General features: G+C 43.3%; 1 protein-coding gene across 1 annotated transcript in view; it reads right to left on the bottom strand.

The window, feature by feature from the left end:
- Nucleotides 1-20,961, bottom strand: part of PLEKHG7 (pleckstrin homology and RhoGEF domain containing G7) — an 82,286-nt gene that overhangs the window by 54,669 nt on the left and 6,656 nt on the right. Inside the window, exons 3-4 of the mRNA XM_061415739.1 lie at nucleotides 8,440-8,567; nucleotides 5,838-5,878 (exon numbers count right to left, since the gene is read on the bottom strand). Of these exons, the coding sequence (XP_061271723.1) occupies nucleotides 5,838-5,878; nucleotides 8,440-8,567 (169 nt within the window). The remainder of the gene's footprint in view (nucleotides 1-5,837; nucleotides 5,879-8,439; nucleotides 8,568-20,961) is intronic.

Genomic DNA, 20,961 nt, shown 5'->3' with positions numbered 1-20,961 from the left:
TGTAAGGAAACATGAAAGACCCTGAATAGCTAAAGCAATCCTGAGAAAGAAAAAATAAAACTAGAGGAATCAATCTTCCTTGCTTCAGATGATACAATGAAGCTACAGTCATCAAGACAGTATGGTACTGGCACAAAAACAGAAATATAGACCAATGGAACAAGATAGACAACCCAGAGATAAACCCATGCACCTATGGGCACCTTATCTTTGACTAAAGAGGCAAGAATATATAATGGGAGAAAGACAGCCTCTTCAGTAAGTGGTGCTGGGAAGACTGGACAGATATATGTAAAAATATGAAAATAGAACACTTCCTAACACCTTACACAAAAATAAACTGGAAATGGATTAAGGACTTAAATGTAAGGCCAGAAACTATAAAGCTCTTAGAGGAAAACAGAGGCAGTACACTCTTTGACATAAATCACAGCAAGATTCCCTTTGACCTACCTCCTTGAGTAACGGAAATAAAAACAAAAACAAATGGAACCTAATGAAACTTAAAAGCTTTTGCACAGCAAGGGAAACAATAGACAAGATTAAAAGACAACCCTCAAGATGAGAGAAGGAAATGGCAACCCACTCCGGTATTCTTGTCTGGGAAATCCCACAGACAGAAGAGCTTGGCAGGCTACGATCAATGGGGTCACCAAGATTCGGACACGACTGAGCACTAGAGAATTCAGAATGGGAGAAAATAATGGTATATGAAACAACTGACAAAGGATTAATCTCCAAAATATACAAGCAGCTCATATAGTGCAATATCAGAAAAAAAAAAAAAAAGCAAACCCAGCCCAATCAAAAACAGGCAGAAGACCTTAACAGACATTTCTCCAAAGAAGACATACAGATAGCCAATAAACACATGAAGACACTGAATATCACTAATTACTAGAGAAATGCAAATCAAAACTACCTTACACCAATCAGAATGCCCATCATCCAAAAATCTACAAACAGTAAATGCTAGAAAGGATGTGCAAGAAGAGGGAACCCTCTTGCACTGTTGGTGGGAAAGTAAATTGATACAGCCACTATATGTAACAGTATGGGAGATTCCATATTGACGTATGGAGAACAGCATAGAAATTTCTTAAAAAACTAGGAATAAAACTACTATATGACCCAGCAATCCCACTACTGGGCATACACTCTGAGAAAACCATAATTGAAAAAGACACATGTACCCCAAAGTTCACAGCAGCACTATTTATAATAGGTAGGGCAGAGAAGCAACCTAGATGTCCACTGACAGATGAATGGATAAAGAAGATGTGGTACATATACACAATGGAATATGACTCAGTCATAAAAAGGAAACAAATTTGAGTCAGTTTTAGTGAGCTGGATGAACCTAGAGCCTGTTATACAGAGTGAAGTCAGAAAGAGAAAAATATCGTATATTAACACATATACATGGAATCTAGAAAAATGGTACTGATGAACCTACTGGCAGGCAAGAATGTAGATGCAGATACAGATAATTGACTTGTGGACACAGTGGGGGAAGGAGAGAGCAGAACAAATGGGGAAAGCAGCTCAGACACATATACACTACCATGTTTAAAATAGACATCTGGTGAGAAGCTGCTACATAACACAGGTAACCCAGCCAGACGGTCTGTGATGACCTAGAGGGGTGGGGTCAGGGGAGGGGAAGGGGGCTCAAGAGGCAGGAGGCATATGCACAATTATGGCTGATTAGCATTGTACTACAGAAACCATCACAATATCATAAAGCAATTTTCCTCCAATTAAAAAATAACTAAGAGGTAGGTGGAATGAAAGTTTGTAGTAGACACTGGTGATATGGAACTGGAATAAACTGATATATAGTCAGCCCTCAGTATCCTAGGGGGAATGGTTTTAGGACCTCTTCAGATATCAAAATGCACAGATGCTAAAGTCCCTTATATAAAATGTATTTTCATATAGTCTACACACAGCCTCTCATATACTTTAAATCACCTCTAAAGTGAAAGTTGCTCAGTCGTGTCTGACTCTTTCTGACCCCATGGACTATACAGTCCATGGAATTTTCCAGGCCAGAATACTGGAGCGGGTAGCCTTTCCCTTCTCCAGGGGATCTTCCCAACCCAGGTACTGAACCCAGGTCTCCCACATTGCAGGCAGATTTTTTATCAACTGAGCCACAAGGGAAGCCCACTAGACTACTAATACCTGCTGCTGCTGCTGCTAAGTCGCTTCAGTCGTGTCCGACTCTGTGCGACCCCAGAGAGGGCAGCCCACCAGGCTCCCCGTACCTGGGATTCTCCAGGCAAGAACGCTGGAGTGGGTTGCCATTTCCTTCTCCAATGCATGAAAGTGAAAAGTGAACGTGAAGTCGCTCAGTCGTATCAGACTCTAGCGACCCCATGGACTGCAGCCTACCAGGCTCCTCCATCCATGGGATTTTCTAGGCAAAAGTACTGGAGTGGGGTACCATTGCCTTCTCCAACTTATACCTAACACAATGCAAATAGTATGTATACTGTTGTTGCTGCATGGTAAATTCAAGTTTTGCTTTTTGGAAATTTCTGGAGTATTTTTTTCAAATATTTTTTATTTGCAGTTGGTTGAATTCAAGGATACAGAACCTACAGACACAGAGGGTTGACTGTATGTGAATATGTGGATTTTCTGGTGGTTGGCTTGAATTGGTGAGGAGAGACGAGGTCTTTGAGAGCTGTGAGGAGGAGGAGGAGGGAGGGGTACCCAGGTCTGGTCATGGGCCCCACAGCCGGAGCAACAGTTTGGTACTGGGGCTAAAACGGATTCAGAGCCGTACTGCCGGGGGCTGCTCAGACACATCCCCACTGTCACTTACGAGCTGTGTGATCTCAGGCAAGCTATTCAAACCTCTCTGAACCTCAGTCTCCCCATTTGCAAAATGGGGGTGATAATGTTATCTACCTTGTTGGTTTGTTGTGAGAATTAATGAGCTAACATATGTAAACTATGAAATACCTAAACAGGAATATGTAAACAGAAACACTACCTTATAACATGGTAAAAATTATATATGTGCTTACTTTTATTACAAATGCTGTTACTGACGGTTGGGAAGAAATGAAGGAGAGAAGAAAGAAAGGTAATGAAAGGAAATACCTGTGATAGACTGGGGAAATACATTACAATATGGTTGATGTGGATTATCATTTATATAGATATGAATTGCTCAATAAAAAAGGCTAAAAAGATGGAGGCTGCTACTAAGTCACTTCAGTCTTGTCCAACTCTGTGCAACCCCATAGACAGCAGCCCACCAGGCTCCCCCGTCCCTGGGATTCTCCAGGCAAGAACACATGGAGTGGGTTGCCATTTCCTTCTCCAGCGCATGAAAGTGAAAAGTGAAAGTGAAGTTGCTCAGTCGTGTCCGACCCTCAGCGACCCCATGGACTGCAGCCTACCAGGCTCCTCTGTCCATGGGATTTTCCAGGCAAGAGTACTGGAGTGGGGTGCCATTGCCTTCTCCGGAAAGATGGAGGAGTAAACACTAATTTTAAGGAGACCAGATATTGTGTACCTTTAAAAGTAGGCCTTTAGGAAATGAATTTCCCTCCATTACTGACTGAGAACATTTTCTGAAACATTTTGTCATTTCACTGATTGTTCTCTGTGTATCTCCACCTCTGCCTACCTACCTCCAACACTGTGCAAGCCATTTATCTAATTTTTTGCCAATTTACAGGTCAGTCTGATCTTCTCAATTGTAAGCTAAGAATGAGCATCTTGGCATCTTATATACCTAGTCCAGTATTTGGCACATACAGCTATCCAATACATGTGGAACAAATTACTTTATGGGAAAAAAACAGATGCATCATAAAAACTTGTAGGTATATCCCTTCCTTAGGTAAGTCTTTCCTTCTGAAAGCACAATCTAGCTTCCTGCTCTGGAGGAGCCCTCAGGACAGCTGATGGGAGATGCCCCTTCCTCTCCCCTTAGAGAAGGAAATGGCAACCCACTCCAGTGTCCTTGCTGGAGAATCCTATAGACACAGGAGTCTGGTGGGCTACAGTCCAGGGGATTGCAAAGAGTCAGACATGACTGCAAGCATGCTGAGACTCCAGACCTGACTGACAGCTGACTCTGCTTTCATTTAAATAAGCAAGGATCCCAGGAGAGGCAGCACCACAGGCCCTGCCTCAGACCTGCCAGGAAAACAGTCATATCTCATCCCTAAAGAGGGGCAAAATGAGAATGACTGGTGAGCAACAGCCCTGGTGACAAATTATAGTTTTACTAATAGTTTATGACTTTCAACTTGTGATGTTTAGACTGTGTCCCTATGGACTGAATGTTTCTGTTCCCCTAATATTCATATATTTAAAGCCCAAACCCCTCAGTGGTATTTGCAGGTGAAACTGTTGGGAGGTAATTAGGTTTAGATGAGGTCATGAGGGTAGGGCCCTCACGGTGACATTAGTATCCGTATAAGAAGAGGAAGAGACACCAGAGCTCTCTCCCCACATGTGAAGACACTGTGGAGCAGGCCATCTGGAAGCCAGGAAAAGAACTCTCACCAGAACCTAACCATGTGGCACTCCGATCTGGGACTTCCCAGCCTCCATAGATGTGAGAAATAAATATTAGCAGTTTCAGCCACCTGGCCTGTGGTATTTTACAGTGGCCCAAAGTGACTGAAACACTCACACAAACTTTTTCCCCTTGAAAAAATAACGTGAAAGTCACTCATATACTTGATTATGAGAACAAGCAGTGTTCCAAACCCTGGTTACAAATGATACTCTCAAAAATATGGCCAATACTGATTTTTTGCAGATGTACCCAGTGCTGGGATACACTTGAGATGCATTATTTATTTGTCACAACCACCCTATGAGGCTGGTACTATTACCCTCTGCTTTTTTTTTTTTCTTTCTTAAACAGGGAAGGACTTGCAGCTGAGGGAAATGAATTCATTTGGCCAAGGTCACAGAGCAGTAAGTGGAGCAGCTGGGATTGAAATCTCAGAGAGCCTTTAACCTAGCTATGGTACTTAAAAAAAATATCAAGGTATATGCATCCATAGAACCTCCAAGTTAGATGTCAGCAACTGATGGCAAACTGATTGGAGAGGCCATGTGAGCAGATTTTTTTTTTTTTTTAAACACAAAGAGGTGCAGTAACTACTCATAAGGCCCTCCTGGTGCTGCTGGCTGTGGTGTGTAGGTGTTGTGGGGTGAACACAGTCAGTTCCTCTCCTTCCTCCTCACTCCAGGAGTGAGGAACCCTCCTTCCCTCTGTCCTTAGCATGTTGGCAGGGAAGGTTTCACTGTGGCCAGCTCACGTCCTAGGCAGGAAAGAATCAGGCACCGCTGATTTTCAATTTATAACTCTTCAATAATTGAGAGCACCAGGAATTAAAGAAAATCCACTAGGATTAATCCAACTGGCTTTCCCAGAAATAGTCTGGATCTGTAGAATCTGTTTCTGTAATATCTCATTAACTTTTCAATGTTCCCAATATGCTCGACACTGACTGCAAACTGGGGCATACGCTTGTGCAAGTTTTCTCCATCAAGTGAGCTGCTTCCTACGCTGTGTCAAGTTATAAATTTGGAGCTGTAAGGCATCACGATATCAGGACTGCTTTGTTTTCTTGCAGAGCTCATTAACCACTGGCAATTAGCACTGTATCACTGCACCAAGTGGCATCACTTGGCAAGTCCTGCAGCCACTACTACAAATGTGATGATATAAACTTCACGTGCCATCTGCTGTCACAAGAAGATGAAGTGCGATGAAGAAGCTTTTCAGACATTCCTTCATTTCCCAGCTACTGGAAGCTTAATTAAAGCAAAAATGACAATTGCTCAATACTCACCACTCCTCTCTTGGAGAAAGGCCATCTTGGCTTTTTGGACTCTGGTGGGTGAAGAAATTAGAGAAGATATGTTAGTACTTTGAGGAACTAGTGACAGATCAAGGCAGGGCTTTACAAAACCCGCTTTTCCAAAGGAGCCAAACAGAATTTTTCCTGCTTTAATTCTCCTCTTGAGAATGCACAGAATGAATATTTATATTTATGCAGCTGAGTGAATGAAACGATGCTGCAATGGAAAGGCTGGTGTTCTGTTCTACCTTCTGGTGATACTGTCCTGTTTCAGCCTCTTTTCCCCCTACCGTTCAAGGAGAAATCTATAAAATGCAATAAAATGCTGCATAATTAATTTTAGACAGAGTTATAGGACTTTGGGGCTGAAAGGGCTTCATTTTAACACTGGAAACCACCCTAGCATATAATCCCCAGGTGTGGATGAGTGCAGACTCCTGAAATAGGGGGACATCAACATATTACCGATCTTTAGATTAGGGCCTTATTGTCTCTACTGGACATCATCCACATAGTCCTTAGGAGTCGCCTTAAATTGCGAAGTCATTCAGTAACACATTCTTTTGATGATCAGGAAATAAAGAGATTAGATTGTGGATTCTTGATTTTTATGTCATTTTCATTAATTTTTAATGCAACCCAGAAAAGGCTGGGAGTCATCTCTCAAGTTTAGGTGAGATGTTCTGATAATTCCACACGCAAAATGGATGTCTTAAAGGTTTGTCTCTGTTTCTACTAATTCATCAGGAGATTCTGCATAATAATACTTCCATCAGATGAAAGCATTTACCAAAAGAGTGTGCTTGAGGGACTTTTCCCACTGGAACCCTGGAATCCAACCAATTATTTTGCTCATTCTGACCACCTTATTGATCTTTTTAAAGGGGAGATTAGGTGGAACCCTCCTTAGAAACAAATCTGCTTTACCACTCTCAGCCTTCAAACATCTGGTGGTGAATTATGATGTCCAAATTGAACTGCGATAATTGGGGTCTTTGGAGAAGCACCACAGGAGACCATGGTTTGGGAACATGAGGACTCTGTTCTAAACTCCTGGAGACGAGGGCATGGAGGGATACGGTGAAGAATGCTGCATATCTTTCATTATGTGGCATCTACTGGGATGCCAGGCACACCCGCCTAGCAAAGAACAAAGAATATCATGTAGCAGTTGTGACCTTGTTCCTCAGCATAGTGGATCTCAACCTTTAGCTGGCAAAAGAATCACCTGGGGGGCTTATTAAAAAGCATACTGCTGGGCCCCATTCCCAGAGTTTCTGGTTCAGAAGGTCTGGCATAGGACCCCAGAATTTTTCAGACAACACTGAAGCTCTTCATCTGGGAAGTACTGCTTTAGCTGTTACCCAGTTTAGAGCACTTGCAAAGCATTACAGAACATGGTCTAACTCCTAAGGCTACACTGTGGTTAGAACTAGCTTTAATGTCAAGGGGACTGGCCTTGAGTCCCTGGAGTCCACTGAATCCCTTTTTGTGTGTTCATTTGGGTGGCCGTATCCTATGAGACAGATGGTCACTTGGATTGTTGTGTCATCTAAGACAGTAGATGTGAAAGGGCTCTATAAAGATTGAAGAGCTATACGAATGTTATTCACTTATGGCTGAGTTCCATATATAAGACTATGGCTGCCTGTACAACAGGTGGTTGGTGCAGGCTGATGGAGAGCATTCAGTCAAGAGTCTGAATCCCATTCCTCTGACACAGACCAGCGGGCACCACGACTAGGTCACCTTTCCTTTCTGTGTCTCACTGGGCACACATGGGAATGAGGAAAGAGCTGGGTGGTTTCCCAAGTATGCTGCCACAGGTGGCCCCTGGCTTCAGGGGAATGCCTTGGAGGTGAGTCTTTGGGACTCACCCCATTTTCAAGCACTGAAACGCCATCCGGATCTGTTTTGTAGACTGGATTTCCAAGGAAGTATTCTTCTGTAAAAAAGGGCTCTGCTAAGAACAAAGCCAGTTTAAAAACTACCAGGGTGAATGATAATCTTCAAGTCTCCTTTTAGCTCTGAATGGCTCCCATCGGGACCATGGGAGTGTGTCCTGAACACCGCAACTGTTTTTTTTTTCCCCCACAACTGACTTCAAAATGCAGAAGATTCACCCTTAAGGCTGCCTCTCTCTAGTCTGCTAGAGCAACAGTAATCTGCTGTCACCAGGGCCTTTGTCTCCACGTAGTGCCACCCTCGCTGGAGACACTGGTGTGAGGCTGGTGGCCAGGAGCAGGGGGTGGGTTACAGCAATGGAAGGGATGCTGCCCAGCAGCCCAGAGAGGGCACTCTGCTCCAGGACGCTGACCGTCACTTGGTGTACCTGTTCCAGGTCCTGGACATGGGGTATATTATTTGACAAGAGGACCTTTTGAGGAAGGTCCATAACTTATCCGTCTCTGTAAGTGGGACGCCCCATTCAGTAGGTTCCCATAATTCATGGCTGATGCTTGTTCTAGTTGCTGAGATATCTAACTTGTTAGTGCCCGTGTTCTTGTAGTCATTAAATATTCTGTAAATATCCTCTGCTTATTGTAACATCCATCCCATAGCAGGCATATAATAAAAGTTGAACAGACAGGACCTGAATTCAGCAGCAGAAGTGGATGGCACAGGTAGTCTGCAGCTCCAGCTGACACCAGAAGATCCCCGGGGAACACCTCAAGGCCAGGTAAGTTGAGCACCACAGAACTCCTCCTGTGCTCGTAGAATCTGTGTTCAGGAGACGGAAGGAGAGTGCTTATAGCTGACATGCAGGGAGGGGTATCACTCAGACCACCCCTAGGTACTCAGAAGTGACTGCTGCTGCTAAGTCACTTCAGTCATTTCCAACTCTGTATGACCCTATAGACGGCAGCCCACCAGGCTCCCCTGTCCCTGGGATTCTCCAGGCGAGAACACTGGAGTGGGCTGCCATTGCCTTTCTCCAATTCATGAAAGTGAAAAGTGAAAGTGAAGTCACTCAGTTGTGTCCGACTCTTAGCGACCCCATGGACTGCAGCCTACCAGGCTCCTCCGTCCATGGGATTTTCCAGGCAAGAGTACTGGAGTGGGGTGCCATTGCCTTCTCCGAGAAGTGACTGCTGGCAGCTTGATTAATGCTGGCTTTCTTAGGAGGCCACTCCAGGCATGGAGGGCTGTGATGACCCACACACCCCATGTTTGACACCTTTCTGAGCCTTATTGACTGTTGATGGTTTTTGACTAATCCAAAGCAGAAGAGTTTACCTGGAAGTGTCAACACAAACATACCAGATGTGTTCTGACTCAGGAGGACACTAGGAGAAAGCCTTTAAACACAAGAATCTTTGCAAGTTACTCATATGGCCTCAGAGGGAACAGGACGTGTGTGCATGGCCACCACACACACCCCTAGATATCGGAGGCTGGTTGTTTAAGGGCAACACTTTTATTTTTCCCTGGGAAAAATGGCAACTGCTGTTGGAAAAGCTTAGCCAACAGGCCTATCTAACTTCTTTCTTCTACCGTATTTCATGAAACTTCCTGTCAGATGTGCACAATATAAATGGTTGACATCAGACACAGTGCGGAGTAGCCGCAAAACCAATAGGCATGTGATCAGTGATTTCTAAGGAACAAAATGAGTAAGGAATGAGAGGATTCAATTGTAGGGATTTTCAGAGTTTCCCCATTAGAGCTGTTCAGATATTCCTTTAGTCTATTTTGAGGATGAGGGAATGCAATTCCCTCTACTTACCAACCTATGTAATCTCTAAATTCCCTTTTTAATCAAATAGCTTAGCATATCATTTACCTTATATACAGAGGAATTTTGTCTCCAACAAAAAGTCTAGCTATGAATCTGCCTTGAAAGTTGGGAGTCTGGGTCTGTCATATTCCTTTGGATATTATGATTTGGGTCATTGCCATGCAGCTTTCCTCCTCCAACAAAGAGGCCTTGCCTGGAGCCCCTTGAGGCTCCCTAGGCCAGTCCTTCCTCTGATCCTTCCACTTTCCCACCTGCCTACAGCGTGAGTCCTCCACGCCTTGTAGCCAAGTGCCATGCTGCTGACTTTTTTGCAGGATTGATGCCCTTTCTGCCTGTACTTTCATCTCTTGTCTCATAACTGAATATTCTGGGCTCTCATGCCCTTCTTCCTATCAATATATCTGCTGCTGGGGTCCTGTTCATGTCCTATCAGGCCTAACATGCTGTTGACCAAAGCTTGGTATTAGAATAGCTGGTGGAATTTATTTTATTACCCATCCCCAAGTCCTAACTCTTGGCTTCTGATCCAGTATGTCTGAAGGTGGACCCCCGCATCTGCGGTTTTATCCAGTTCCCTAGATACTCAGGGAGAAGGCAATGGCAACCCATTCCAGTACTCTTGCCTGGAGAATGCCATGGACAGAGGAGCCTGGTGGGCTACAGTCCATGCAGTAGCACAGAGTTGGACACGAATGACGTGACTTAGCAGCAGCAGCTAGATACTCAGAGTTGGAGAACAACTGATTTTGAGAATACAAGTACCTTGATATACGTCTTTCCTACCTTTAAAATATATTCCAAATCCTCAGCCTTTTGCTAAAAACATTTTAGATCATTTTACATACGAACAGTAGGACAAGTTGTATGGGCATGTATAATTAGTGAATAACCTGCTGCTGCTGCTGCTAAGTTGCTTCAGTCGTGTCCGACTCTGTGCAACCCCACAGACAGATCTCTGGGTTTCTCCAGGCAAGAATCCCAGAGAATTCCCGTCTCTAGGATTCTCCAGGCAAGAATACTGGAGTGGGTTGCCATTTCCTTTTCCAATGCATGAAAGTGAAAAGTGAAAGTGAAGTCGCTCAGTCGTGTCCGACTCTCAGCGACCCCATGGACTGCAGCCTACCAGGCTCCTCTGTCCGTGGGATTTTCCAGGCAAGAGTACTGGAGTGGGGTGCCATTGCCTTCTCCAATGAATAACCTATGTCTCATAAATTCCTACAAAATCTATGAGGTAAGAATGCCTCAGACTCTGCATACAGATGATAGAGGCATAAAAGAAAGTTAACTGTCAGTTATAAGAACCTGCTTCCTCTAAGAAGTCTCCCCTGACACTCAAAGAAATATTTCTCCATATTTGTGTGCTGTCTGGCATCCCCTAGGCCAGGTCCTCAATGGCTTCCATCTGTATTAACACAGTTGTCTCATCACGTTTATCTTCTGCTCCATCATTTTGGTCCCATCCCACACCCAGTCACTAAATATAAGTTATCCAAAATATAAGTCTGGCCCTAGTCCCTCCTAGCTTCAGATAAACATGTTTTTAAAGCATCCATACAAGCCTTCCATGAATTGGCCCAATAACCTTCCTAATACTCTTCACTTTGCCATTTATTCTCTGGGAATGGATTGTAATTCCCCACACAAAATGTTTCACATGTCAGTGACTTAACTGGGAATGCTTTGTACTCTCTCTGCCCTCTTCAAACCTGTCTAACTCCTATTCATCTCATGAGATTTAGGGCCATGGATTATCTAAGGAACTTGAAAGGAAATTAATTAGATAAAATCAGGCTCAGATTTATTCAATTAGCTGCATGTCCTAGGATTTAAAAATTTATTTTGACTGGCCTCTCTCTGTTCTTTTTAATTGGAAAATTTTAGAATAATGTTGCAGAACTGCTAGCTATCAAGCCAATGTGCACGCCCTCGTCAAAACACTGCTTGTCAGGGGTGCCATGTGCTGAGTTAATGCACTGACAAGCCCTGATTCCCTTGCAGCTAGCAGAGGCTATGTGACACAAATTTGGCCAATGAGATTTAAACCGAAGTTTCAGGGTGTGGCTTTTAGGAAAATTTTTCAAAGGGGACAGAGGTGGCTACATTCAGCCTTTTCCCTTATTGTTGTCATGAACACAGCTTTATACCTGCAAGCATACCAGTGATCTTGCAAATGGAACAGCAGAACCGGAGAAAAGGGGCAGCCTGACAGGACTGGTTATGTTACAAGAGAATATCCTTTATTTGCTTATGCTGTTCTACTTGGGTTCTGATATGCAGACAAAGGCTGTCTTAACTGACACACATCTCATCCTGGACTTCCTTCTCCAAGAATTCTGCACTCTCATTTGACTTTCTCACCACCTATTTTTGATGACGTTTTTAACAAAATCATTAGAGTTACAATTTTTCACAACTCTCCCATTTTTGTTATTTGCCAATCTAATGTCCATGATGGTTATGAGGATGGAGGGGTCTGAGTTAAGTGGAAGCTGGAAAACTTACAGTAATTTGAATACAAAATAACAATTCTAGTTTCTTCATTTTGCAAACAGAACACTGGAACTGATATATAATGAATTAGCAGCTGTACATAAATTCAGCCAGGAATTTTCACAGTGCTATCCAAAAGGTATTAGGTAGCATAAACCTCTGGGAGCCCCAAGAGGTACCCCGAAAACAAGTATTAGAAGCTTCCCTGTAAACTTGATACTGTTCCTGATAAAGACCCTGGAAGCGAATAATGAGGTTTGGTATTTATGCGGATAGAGGGGATTGGAAAAAATACAGTAACTTAAATAGGAAATGTAGGCTACATAAACTTTGGGGGAAGAGTTTATTCTTTTGAGCTTAAACTCTAGATGGTATACAATCTGGTAAGTACTATGAATTTGGCATAAGATTCTATAAGCGATCTTTATGCTCCCTTGGGACTTTGAGAGGACATAATGAATGGTGGAATAGAAGAATCAGTCTTCCATGGCCTCGTCTAAGCTGGCTTATGCATTTCTCTTCCATGCTTCTATAGTTCTCTAGAACAATGGCTAAGAATGTGGAGTCAAATTGCCTGGACTTTAATCTTAGCTGAGTGACCTTGACTGAGCAAGTAACCTCTCTAGTCCTGACTGCCATTTGTGAAATGTAGACTATGACCATACCTACTTTTTGTGTGAAGATCAACCGATCAACATATAGCACTTAGATCCGTGACGGGAACTTAGTAAGCTGTCAGTAAATGTGATTATGTTGATTGTCGAATATACTACAACATCATGTTCTTTATCCTACTAGAATGCCATCTCCTTCTATTTAAGAAGCATGTCTTATCATTTGCGTCGGTGGGTGCTCCTTTAGTACTCAGTCCATGGTTACTGATGAACATGAATGAATAAAAGACTCTTCTGAGGTTGTCCTCCCTTGTGGAAAGTATCTTACTTTACACGGTGAGTGAGTGAAGTCGCTCAGTCGTGTCCAGCTCTTTGCGACCCCATGGACTGCAGCCTACGAGACTCCTCTGTCCATAGGATTTTCCAGGCACGAGTACTGGAGTGGGTTGCCATTTCCTTCTCCAGGAGATCTTCCCGACCCAGGAATCGAACCCAGGTCTCCTGCATGGTAGGGAGACGCTTTACCGTCTGAGCCACCAGGGAAGTCTTTACAACGTAGTTGTGCACATTCGTGTCTTATCTACTCCCCTCTTACCCTAAGTGCCTACCTCCTGGTCTAAATCCCTGTGTTCAGTAAGGGATTAATAAATATTTCTTGACGAAATGAATAATAACCAAACCTGTGCACACTGAGTCATCGCTCTCCCCTTCTGACACAATCTTCTGCAGAATGTGTACTCCGGTAATAGCTAGCTACTCACTTTTAAACTTACCCTGCACATCACGCCTCCATGACTTGGCTCAGGTAGTTCCCATCTGCCTACCTCTACTTTGCCAGGCACACACACTCATACGCATCTCTAAGTTCTAGCTTAGATGCTCTCCTTCCAGAAATCTTTCCTAATCTACCCAAAGAGAGCCAGCCACCTTGCCCTACTTCCTCCCACTTCCTTCCACTTCGCCTCTACAATGATTTCACTGAAGGCTCATGCTGTGTCTTATCACAGAATTTAAGCACCAAGTATAGAACCCAACATAGAATAGATATCCAAATAAGCTTGTTGAATAAACAGGCACGTTGAATAAACAGGCACTATAGGATGGTACACAGATAGATTCCGAATGAATTTGCTCTTCCATTCTGGATCACAAATGAATAACTGTATGCACACACAACACACAGAATGCAATTTGAGTTCCTCCACCTTTAAAGGTGATTCAGTTACCCCTATCCATTTCTTCCTGGTCTGGGATACCTGCTGACGTGAGGCATCCTTTTGGGAGCACATTAGGGCAGTTTTGGCATTCAGTGTGCACACACGGAATAGAGGGAAAACAACTGCCTTGTACTAGGCTTGAGTCATGACCTTGGCCTTGTTGCCTTGGTGTCTAAAACCCAGGGATGCTCATTCTAGAAAGGTGGGCATGCCCATGGAATGCTGTAACAGAAGCTCTGATGACATTCTTGTGTTCATCAGAAGAGGGAATGGGTTAATAAAAATATCAAGAATTACAGCTGTAACCACATGGAGACCTAAGAAAACAATAAGAAAGAGTATTTGCACATAATAAATGAAGAGACATGAACTGGTGCAGAAAACCTGCCTCTGCATCACCTGTGCCTGGCAGCAGACTACATTTCTGGGCACTCTGCACAGGAACCCATGCCTGTATCAGCCAGAGATGCTCAGATTATTGGATTAGTGATGTTAATGCAGGTGCAATGAATTCAGAATGACTCTGCATTTAGGTCTCATGAGGGGAGAGGTGCTGGGGGTTCCAAAGTCTGAGTGTTAGTCACCCAGTCATGTCCGACTCTTGTGACCCCATGGACTACAGCCCACCAGGCGCCTCAGCCCATGGAATTACCCAGGCAGTAACACTGGAGTGGGTAGCTATTCCCTTCCTAAGGGGATCTTCGTGACCCAAGGATCGAACCTGGGTCTCCTGCATTGCAGGCAGATTCTTTACAACTGAGCCACCAAGCAAGCCCCACCTACTTCTTTCAGTAACTGCTAAAGGATAGTAAACTCATCACTGGTCTTATAATAGCTGTCCCTGCAATGGGGCTGACCACAGAGGCAGCCCAGACTAATTGAATAAGAATCTGAAAGTGTAATGTCAGGCCTAGAATGTTTTAAAAATATCTCTTTAATTCTGATAGCTGTATCAGGATTCTGAATCTTATTTTTGCTATTCTAAATGGGACTGCTTCTTTTAAGATGTAGCATGCACACAGGGTCACTGTGTCCAGTTCTAAATTGATTACTCCCTGGAAGCAATCACTGCAATAAATTCAGACTTATCTCCCTTCCTCGAATGAAATGGTATGTACATGGGGTCATGGCATCCTGTGTGAAGAGGGTGCGGAAGAGTTTTGGTACCCAATTTCCTCAGAGGAAGATTAAACTGAGGAATGAGCTAAGAGTAACTGCAGAATGTCTGGGGTGTGGCTGGCATGCCATTGTCACGGTTAAGTGCTGAATACTTTCTTGCTGCCCTTTAGTAGTTTGGAGAAGCACACTAAACAAACAACTATGAGAAACACATTTTTTTTTGTCTTTTGGTTCTATGCTTGGCTATTCTGGTTCTTTCTTTTAGGATAAAATTCTGGATCTAGGAGGTTGCATAACTAATTGGGTGTCTGACTCAAAGTTCACAGTCCTCTTTGTCTTGCCAGAACCCCGCCTCCCCTGCACCCGAACCCAGACAAAACCACTTTCACTAACCCTGAGTTGTGATGCCCCAGGCCGGTCAGATCTGAAGGAACTAGTCCCATGGTTGCTGGAATAATCTTGTCTCCTTTCTGGTACCAGAAATTCTCCTTATTCTGTCTTCCGCTGAAGATCTGAAGGTCCATGGTGTGGGCTGGGGTGGCAACAATGTAGAGAATCCAGAGAATTCTCTCCCACAGTTGAGCAAGCCACACACCCAGGCATCACATTCAGCAATGAGCCTGTGATCACATGTCAGTGCCAGAAAAGTTTCTGGCTGGTGGAAATGTGTCCCCTAGTGGACCTCAAATACATAAATTTTGTAAAGACTGGATTGTTCATGGTGCACATTATTCTGACTTAAAGTCAGCGGGCACTTCCTGAGTATCAGCTGTTACTGGACATTTTGTTAAGAGCTTTACATGCACTAACATTAATTTTCACAAGTACTCTATGAAGTGGAAATTACTGTTCTCATTATTGAGCCGAGGAAAACTGAAGCTTAGAAGGACAGATAGGCATTCACTTAAGGTCTCACTGTTAGTGAACAACAGAGCAAGAATTCAATTAAAATACCCAAGTCAGACTCCAAAAAGACTTGGAAATAAGAAGAGAAAACGGTACTATGAACCATTTAAGATATTGTTTTTTTTTTTAATTGATATATAATGATGGTTACTATTTTAGATAAGAACCCACCTGCAATGAAGGAGATGTGGGTTCAATCCATAGGTTGGGAAGATCCTCTGGAGAAGGAAATGGCAACCCACTTCAGTATTCTTGTCTGGAAAACTCCATGGAGGAGGAGCCTGGGGGTACTCTGTCTATGGAATTGCACAGTCCAGGGGGTCACAAAGAGTCGGACATGACTTAGCGACTAAACAACACAGTGGGTTGAATGGCAACTCCCTGCCCCCCAAACACATGTCTATCTCTTCAACCCTGGAGCCTGTGAATGTGTTAAAAGGGGTTTTTGCAGATGTAATTAAAAGACTTTGAGATGAGATTATTCTGGATTATCTGGGTGGGCTCTAAATCCCATGACATGTGTACCTATAAGAGATACCCAGAGAAAAGACAGAGATGAGAGAAGGCCAAGTGGAAACAGAGGCAGATGATTAAAGTGATGCAGCCACAGCCAAGGAGTGCCTGCATGAAGAATCAAGGAGCAGTCCTCCCCGACAGCTTCCAGAGGAAGTGTGGCTCTGCTGACACCTTGGCTTTGGAGCTGTGGCTTCCAGAACTCTCAGACTATAAAACATCTTTTGATTTAAGTCACTAGTTAGTGGTACATTAATAAGAAGCCACAGGAGACAAATGTAGGGGGCAATACAACTGAGCGGCAGGTTACCCGACTTAGGACTGCGATTCCTAACCCTGATGTTCATTATGTGTGACCTTGGCATGTTGCTTCCTAAGGCCTCAGCTTCCTTCTGTGGAGAACAGCTGTGAGTGAGACCCTTTCCACTCCTCGTGATCTGTGAACCAAGGGTTTAGGTTTGCTATTATTCTCCCCGCCAGTGGCCAGTGGGTGGGGCAGTAATTATGTGATGACCTTTACCTCGGGAGAAATGTTTAAAGATGAATAATTAAAGCTCCTCCTATAAAAACAGGACAAAGACATCTTTGGCATTCTTAAAAAAGATTTCATGGGATTAACATACAGACACCACTATATATAAGATAGATAACGGGAAGAACCTACTGTATAGCACAGGTAACTATACTCAATATTTTGTGATAACCTATATGACAAAAGAAACTGAAAAAGAATGAATGTATGTATAACTGAATCACTATGCTGTATGACATTGTGGAATGTAAGTCAAGTGGGCCTTAGAAAGCATCACTACGAACAAAGCTAGTGGAGGTGATGGAATTCCAGTGGAGCTACTTCAAATCATGAAAGATGATGCTGTGAAAGTGCTGCACTCAATATGCCAGCAAATTTGGACAAGTCAGTAGTGGCCACAGCACTGGAAAAGGTCAGTTTTCATTCCAATCCCAAAGAAAGGCAATGCCAAAGAATGCTCAAACTACCACACAATTGCACTCATCTCACATGCTAGTAAAGTAATGCTCAAAATACTCCAAGCCAGGCTTCAGCAATACGTGAACCGTGAACTTCCAGATGTTCAAGCTGGTTTTAGATAAGGCAGAGGAACCAGAGATCAAATTGCCAACATCCGCTAGATCACAGAAAAAGCAAGAGAGTTCCAGAAAAATATCTATTTCTGCTTTCTTGACTATGCCAAAGCCTTTGACAGTGTGGATCACAATAAACTGTGGAAAATTCTTCAAGAGATGGGAATACCAGACCACCTGACCTGCCTCTTGAAAAACCTACATGCAGGTCAGGAAGCAACAGTTAGAACTGGACATGGAACAACAGACTGGTTCCAAATAGGAAAAGGAATACGTCAAGGCTGTATATTGTCACCCTGCTTATTTAACTTATATGCAGAATACATCATGAGAAACGCTGGGCTGGAAGAAGCACAAGCTGGAATCCAGATTGCTGGGAGAAATATCAATAACCTCAGATATGCAGATGACACCACCCTTATGGCAGAAAGTGAAGAGGAACTCAAAAGCCTCTTGATGAAAGTGAAAGAGCAGAGTGAAAAAGTTGGCTTAAAGCTCGACATTCAGAAAACAAAGATCATGGCATCTGGGCCCATCACTTCATGGGAAACAGATGGGGAAACAGTGGAAACAGTGTCAGACCTTATTTTTCTGGGTTCCAAAATCACTACAGATGGTGACTGCAGCCATGAAATTAAAAGACACTTACTCCTTGGAAGGAAAGTTGTGACCAACCTAGATAGCATATTCAAAAGCAGAGACATCACTTTGCCAACAAGGGTCCGTCTAGTCAAGATTATGGTTTTTCCAGTGGTCATGTATGGATGTGAGAGTTGGACTGTGAAGAAAGCTAAGTGCCGAAGAATTGATGCTTTTGAACTGTGGTGTTGGAGAAGACTCTTGAGAGTCCCTTGGACTGCAAGGAGATCCAACCAGTCCATTCTGAAGGAGATCAGTCCTGGGTGTTCTTTGGAAGGAATAATGCTAAAGCTGAAAGTCCAGTACTTTGGCCCCTCATGCGAAGAGTTGACTCATTGGAAAAGACTCTGATGCTGGGAGGGATTGGGGGCAGGAGGAGAAGGGGACGACAGAGGATGAGATGGCTGGATGGCATCACCGACTCAATGGATGTGAGTTTGAGTGAACTCCAGGAGTTGGTGATGGACAGGGAGGTGTGGTGTGCTCATGGGGTCACAAAGAGTTGGACATGACTGAGCGACTGAAGTGAATTGATACCTGAAACTAATACACCATTGTAAGTCAAGTATACTCCAATACATTTTTTTTAATTGCAGTGAAAAAAAAAAGATTCTCTCTATACAGTGGGCTTAAACCAAGGACTACCGGCCTCTAATTCCCAGGTGCAAATTTTAAAGAAAAACAAAAGACTCTAGAGAATATGAGTGGGTAGAAACTGAGGGTAGCAATTGTCCTATAGTGATATGTGTGTATTAATGGAATAAAAATCTTTTGAAGTTTAGTAAGATAATACAATGTTGTTGCTGTTTTTCTTTTATTAAGCAGGCTTGTTAGGCCTTGTTTTGTCTGATACTAAAATTCGTATGATAAATGTACATTTTCCAGCAGGTGGTTTTCCAACAACTGTGTGACTGGAAAAAGTTCAGCTCAGTTCAGTCACTCAGTCATGTCTACTCTTCGCGACCCCATGGACTGCAGCACGCCAGGCTTTCCTGTCCATCATCAACTCCCGGAGCCTACTCAAACTCATGATCATCACGACGGTAATGCCATCCAACCTTCTCACCCTCTGTCATCCCCTTCTCCTCCAGCCTTCAATCCTTTCCAGCATCAGGGTCTTTTCCAATGAGTCTGTTCTTCGCATCAGGTGGCCAAAGTATTGAAGCTTCAGCTTCAGCTCTTCCAATGAATATTCAGGACCGATTTCCTTTAGGATTGACTGGCTGGATCGCCTTGCAGTGTTCTATTTTAAGAAACATAGTATTCTACCTTATGCAAGAGATATAGTACAAATTGGAATGGTTGCTTATAATTGTGAGTTGATTACACAGGAATAACCAATTAGAATCAGTAACAATCTTTAAAAAAAAAATCCCTTTTAAAAATAATCAATAGAGAAATGACAATTCAATAGCCACTTATGGAACTATAGCTCTCTTGGTTAAGGTCTGCGAAACATTTTTTTTCATTATGAGTCTGTCAAGATTGTTAGAAACATTTATTAACATGTTTGACATAATTCTTTACATAATATCCAGTTCCAGTTTTCTACCAAAATGTTCCATTTTCTACCAGAATGTAACCAAAATCCATCTGAGAAGGGAGAATATAGGGGAAGCCTCTGGCTTACTCTCCAGAGCCTGGCACTGAACGGCCACTCCGTGAATGTGGGGTGAACAAATGGGACTCATCCCAACATGTCACTTTGAACACAACAAAGACAAGCTTTGGGGTTCTAACAGCATGGAAAACACACCATGCTGTGACATCTTGGGCTCAATCAGCGACAGTTATTAAACCCACATGTGTTCAGAGCAAGAGAGTAGCTGCTGGTATCGGTAACTGCCTAGAACTCTGTCTTTTGAGACTACTGCCTTTTCTGGACAAGGCAGTAATTCCCAGTGTGGGACTTTCCTGGTGGTACAGCGGACAAAAATCCATCTGCTAAAGCAGGGGATATGGGTTCAAACCCTGATCCAGGAAGATTCCACATGCCACGCACACAACTAAGCCCACACGGCCCAACTACTGGAGCCTGCTCACTCAAGAGCCTGTGCTCCGCAACAAGAGAAGCCACCACAATGAAAAGCCCGTGCACCACAATGAAGGGTAGCCCTCCTCTCTGCAACTTGAGAAAAGCCCAAGTGCAGCAATGAAGACAAGGACAGCCCAAAACAAGTAAATAATTAAATTAAAAAAATATTAGTCTGTTAAAAAAAATTCCACCCAGCATGATCAAATCATAGTCATACAAATCCCCAATAATCCAACAAACACTCGAAAGATGAACACAGAACTGATTAGGAAGGTGGCAGAGGTTGAAAGGAGCTAGAGGGAGATAAATTGCTGGAGGAGAAAACTTCCAGAAAGGGATGATACAATTCCCCCTACCAAGCTTGACCTAACCTAACTAATCGACCAATGCACTTCCTTTTTTCCTTCCTTAAAGTTTCATTGAACATCTACTATGTGCCAGGTGGTGTTCGAGACACTAGGGATATAGCAATGAGCAAAACAGGCACAACTCCTGCTGTGATGGAGTTTACACTCTGGGGTAGCTGATGCAGTGCAAGAATAACACAAGGCTCCTGACGTGAAAGGAAGCTGCCAGTTCCCACTCTAGCCTCCAGCCAGGCCCAGCTCAAGAAGACCTCCATGACACCCTGAGGCCTCTAACTAATTAACAGTATTCACATATCACAAGAGGGAAAAAAAAAGTAACTATACGTGGTGATGCATGTTAACTAAACATATTGTGGTAATCATTTTGCAAC

This window comes from Bos javanicus, chromosome 5 (assembly GCF_032452875.1).
Source record: "Bos javanicus breed banteng chromosome 5, ARS-OSU_banteng_1.0, whole genome shotgun sequence".
In the NCBI taxonomy this organism is placed as follows: domain Eukaryota; kingdom Metazoa; phylum Chordata; class Mammalia; order Artiodactyla; family Bovidae; genus Bos; species Bos javanicus.
Note: the sequence above shows the minus strand (reverse complement) of the source record. Positions and strands in the feature narration are given on the sequence as shown.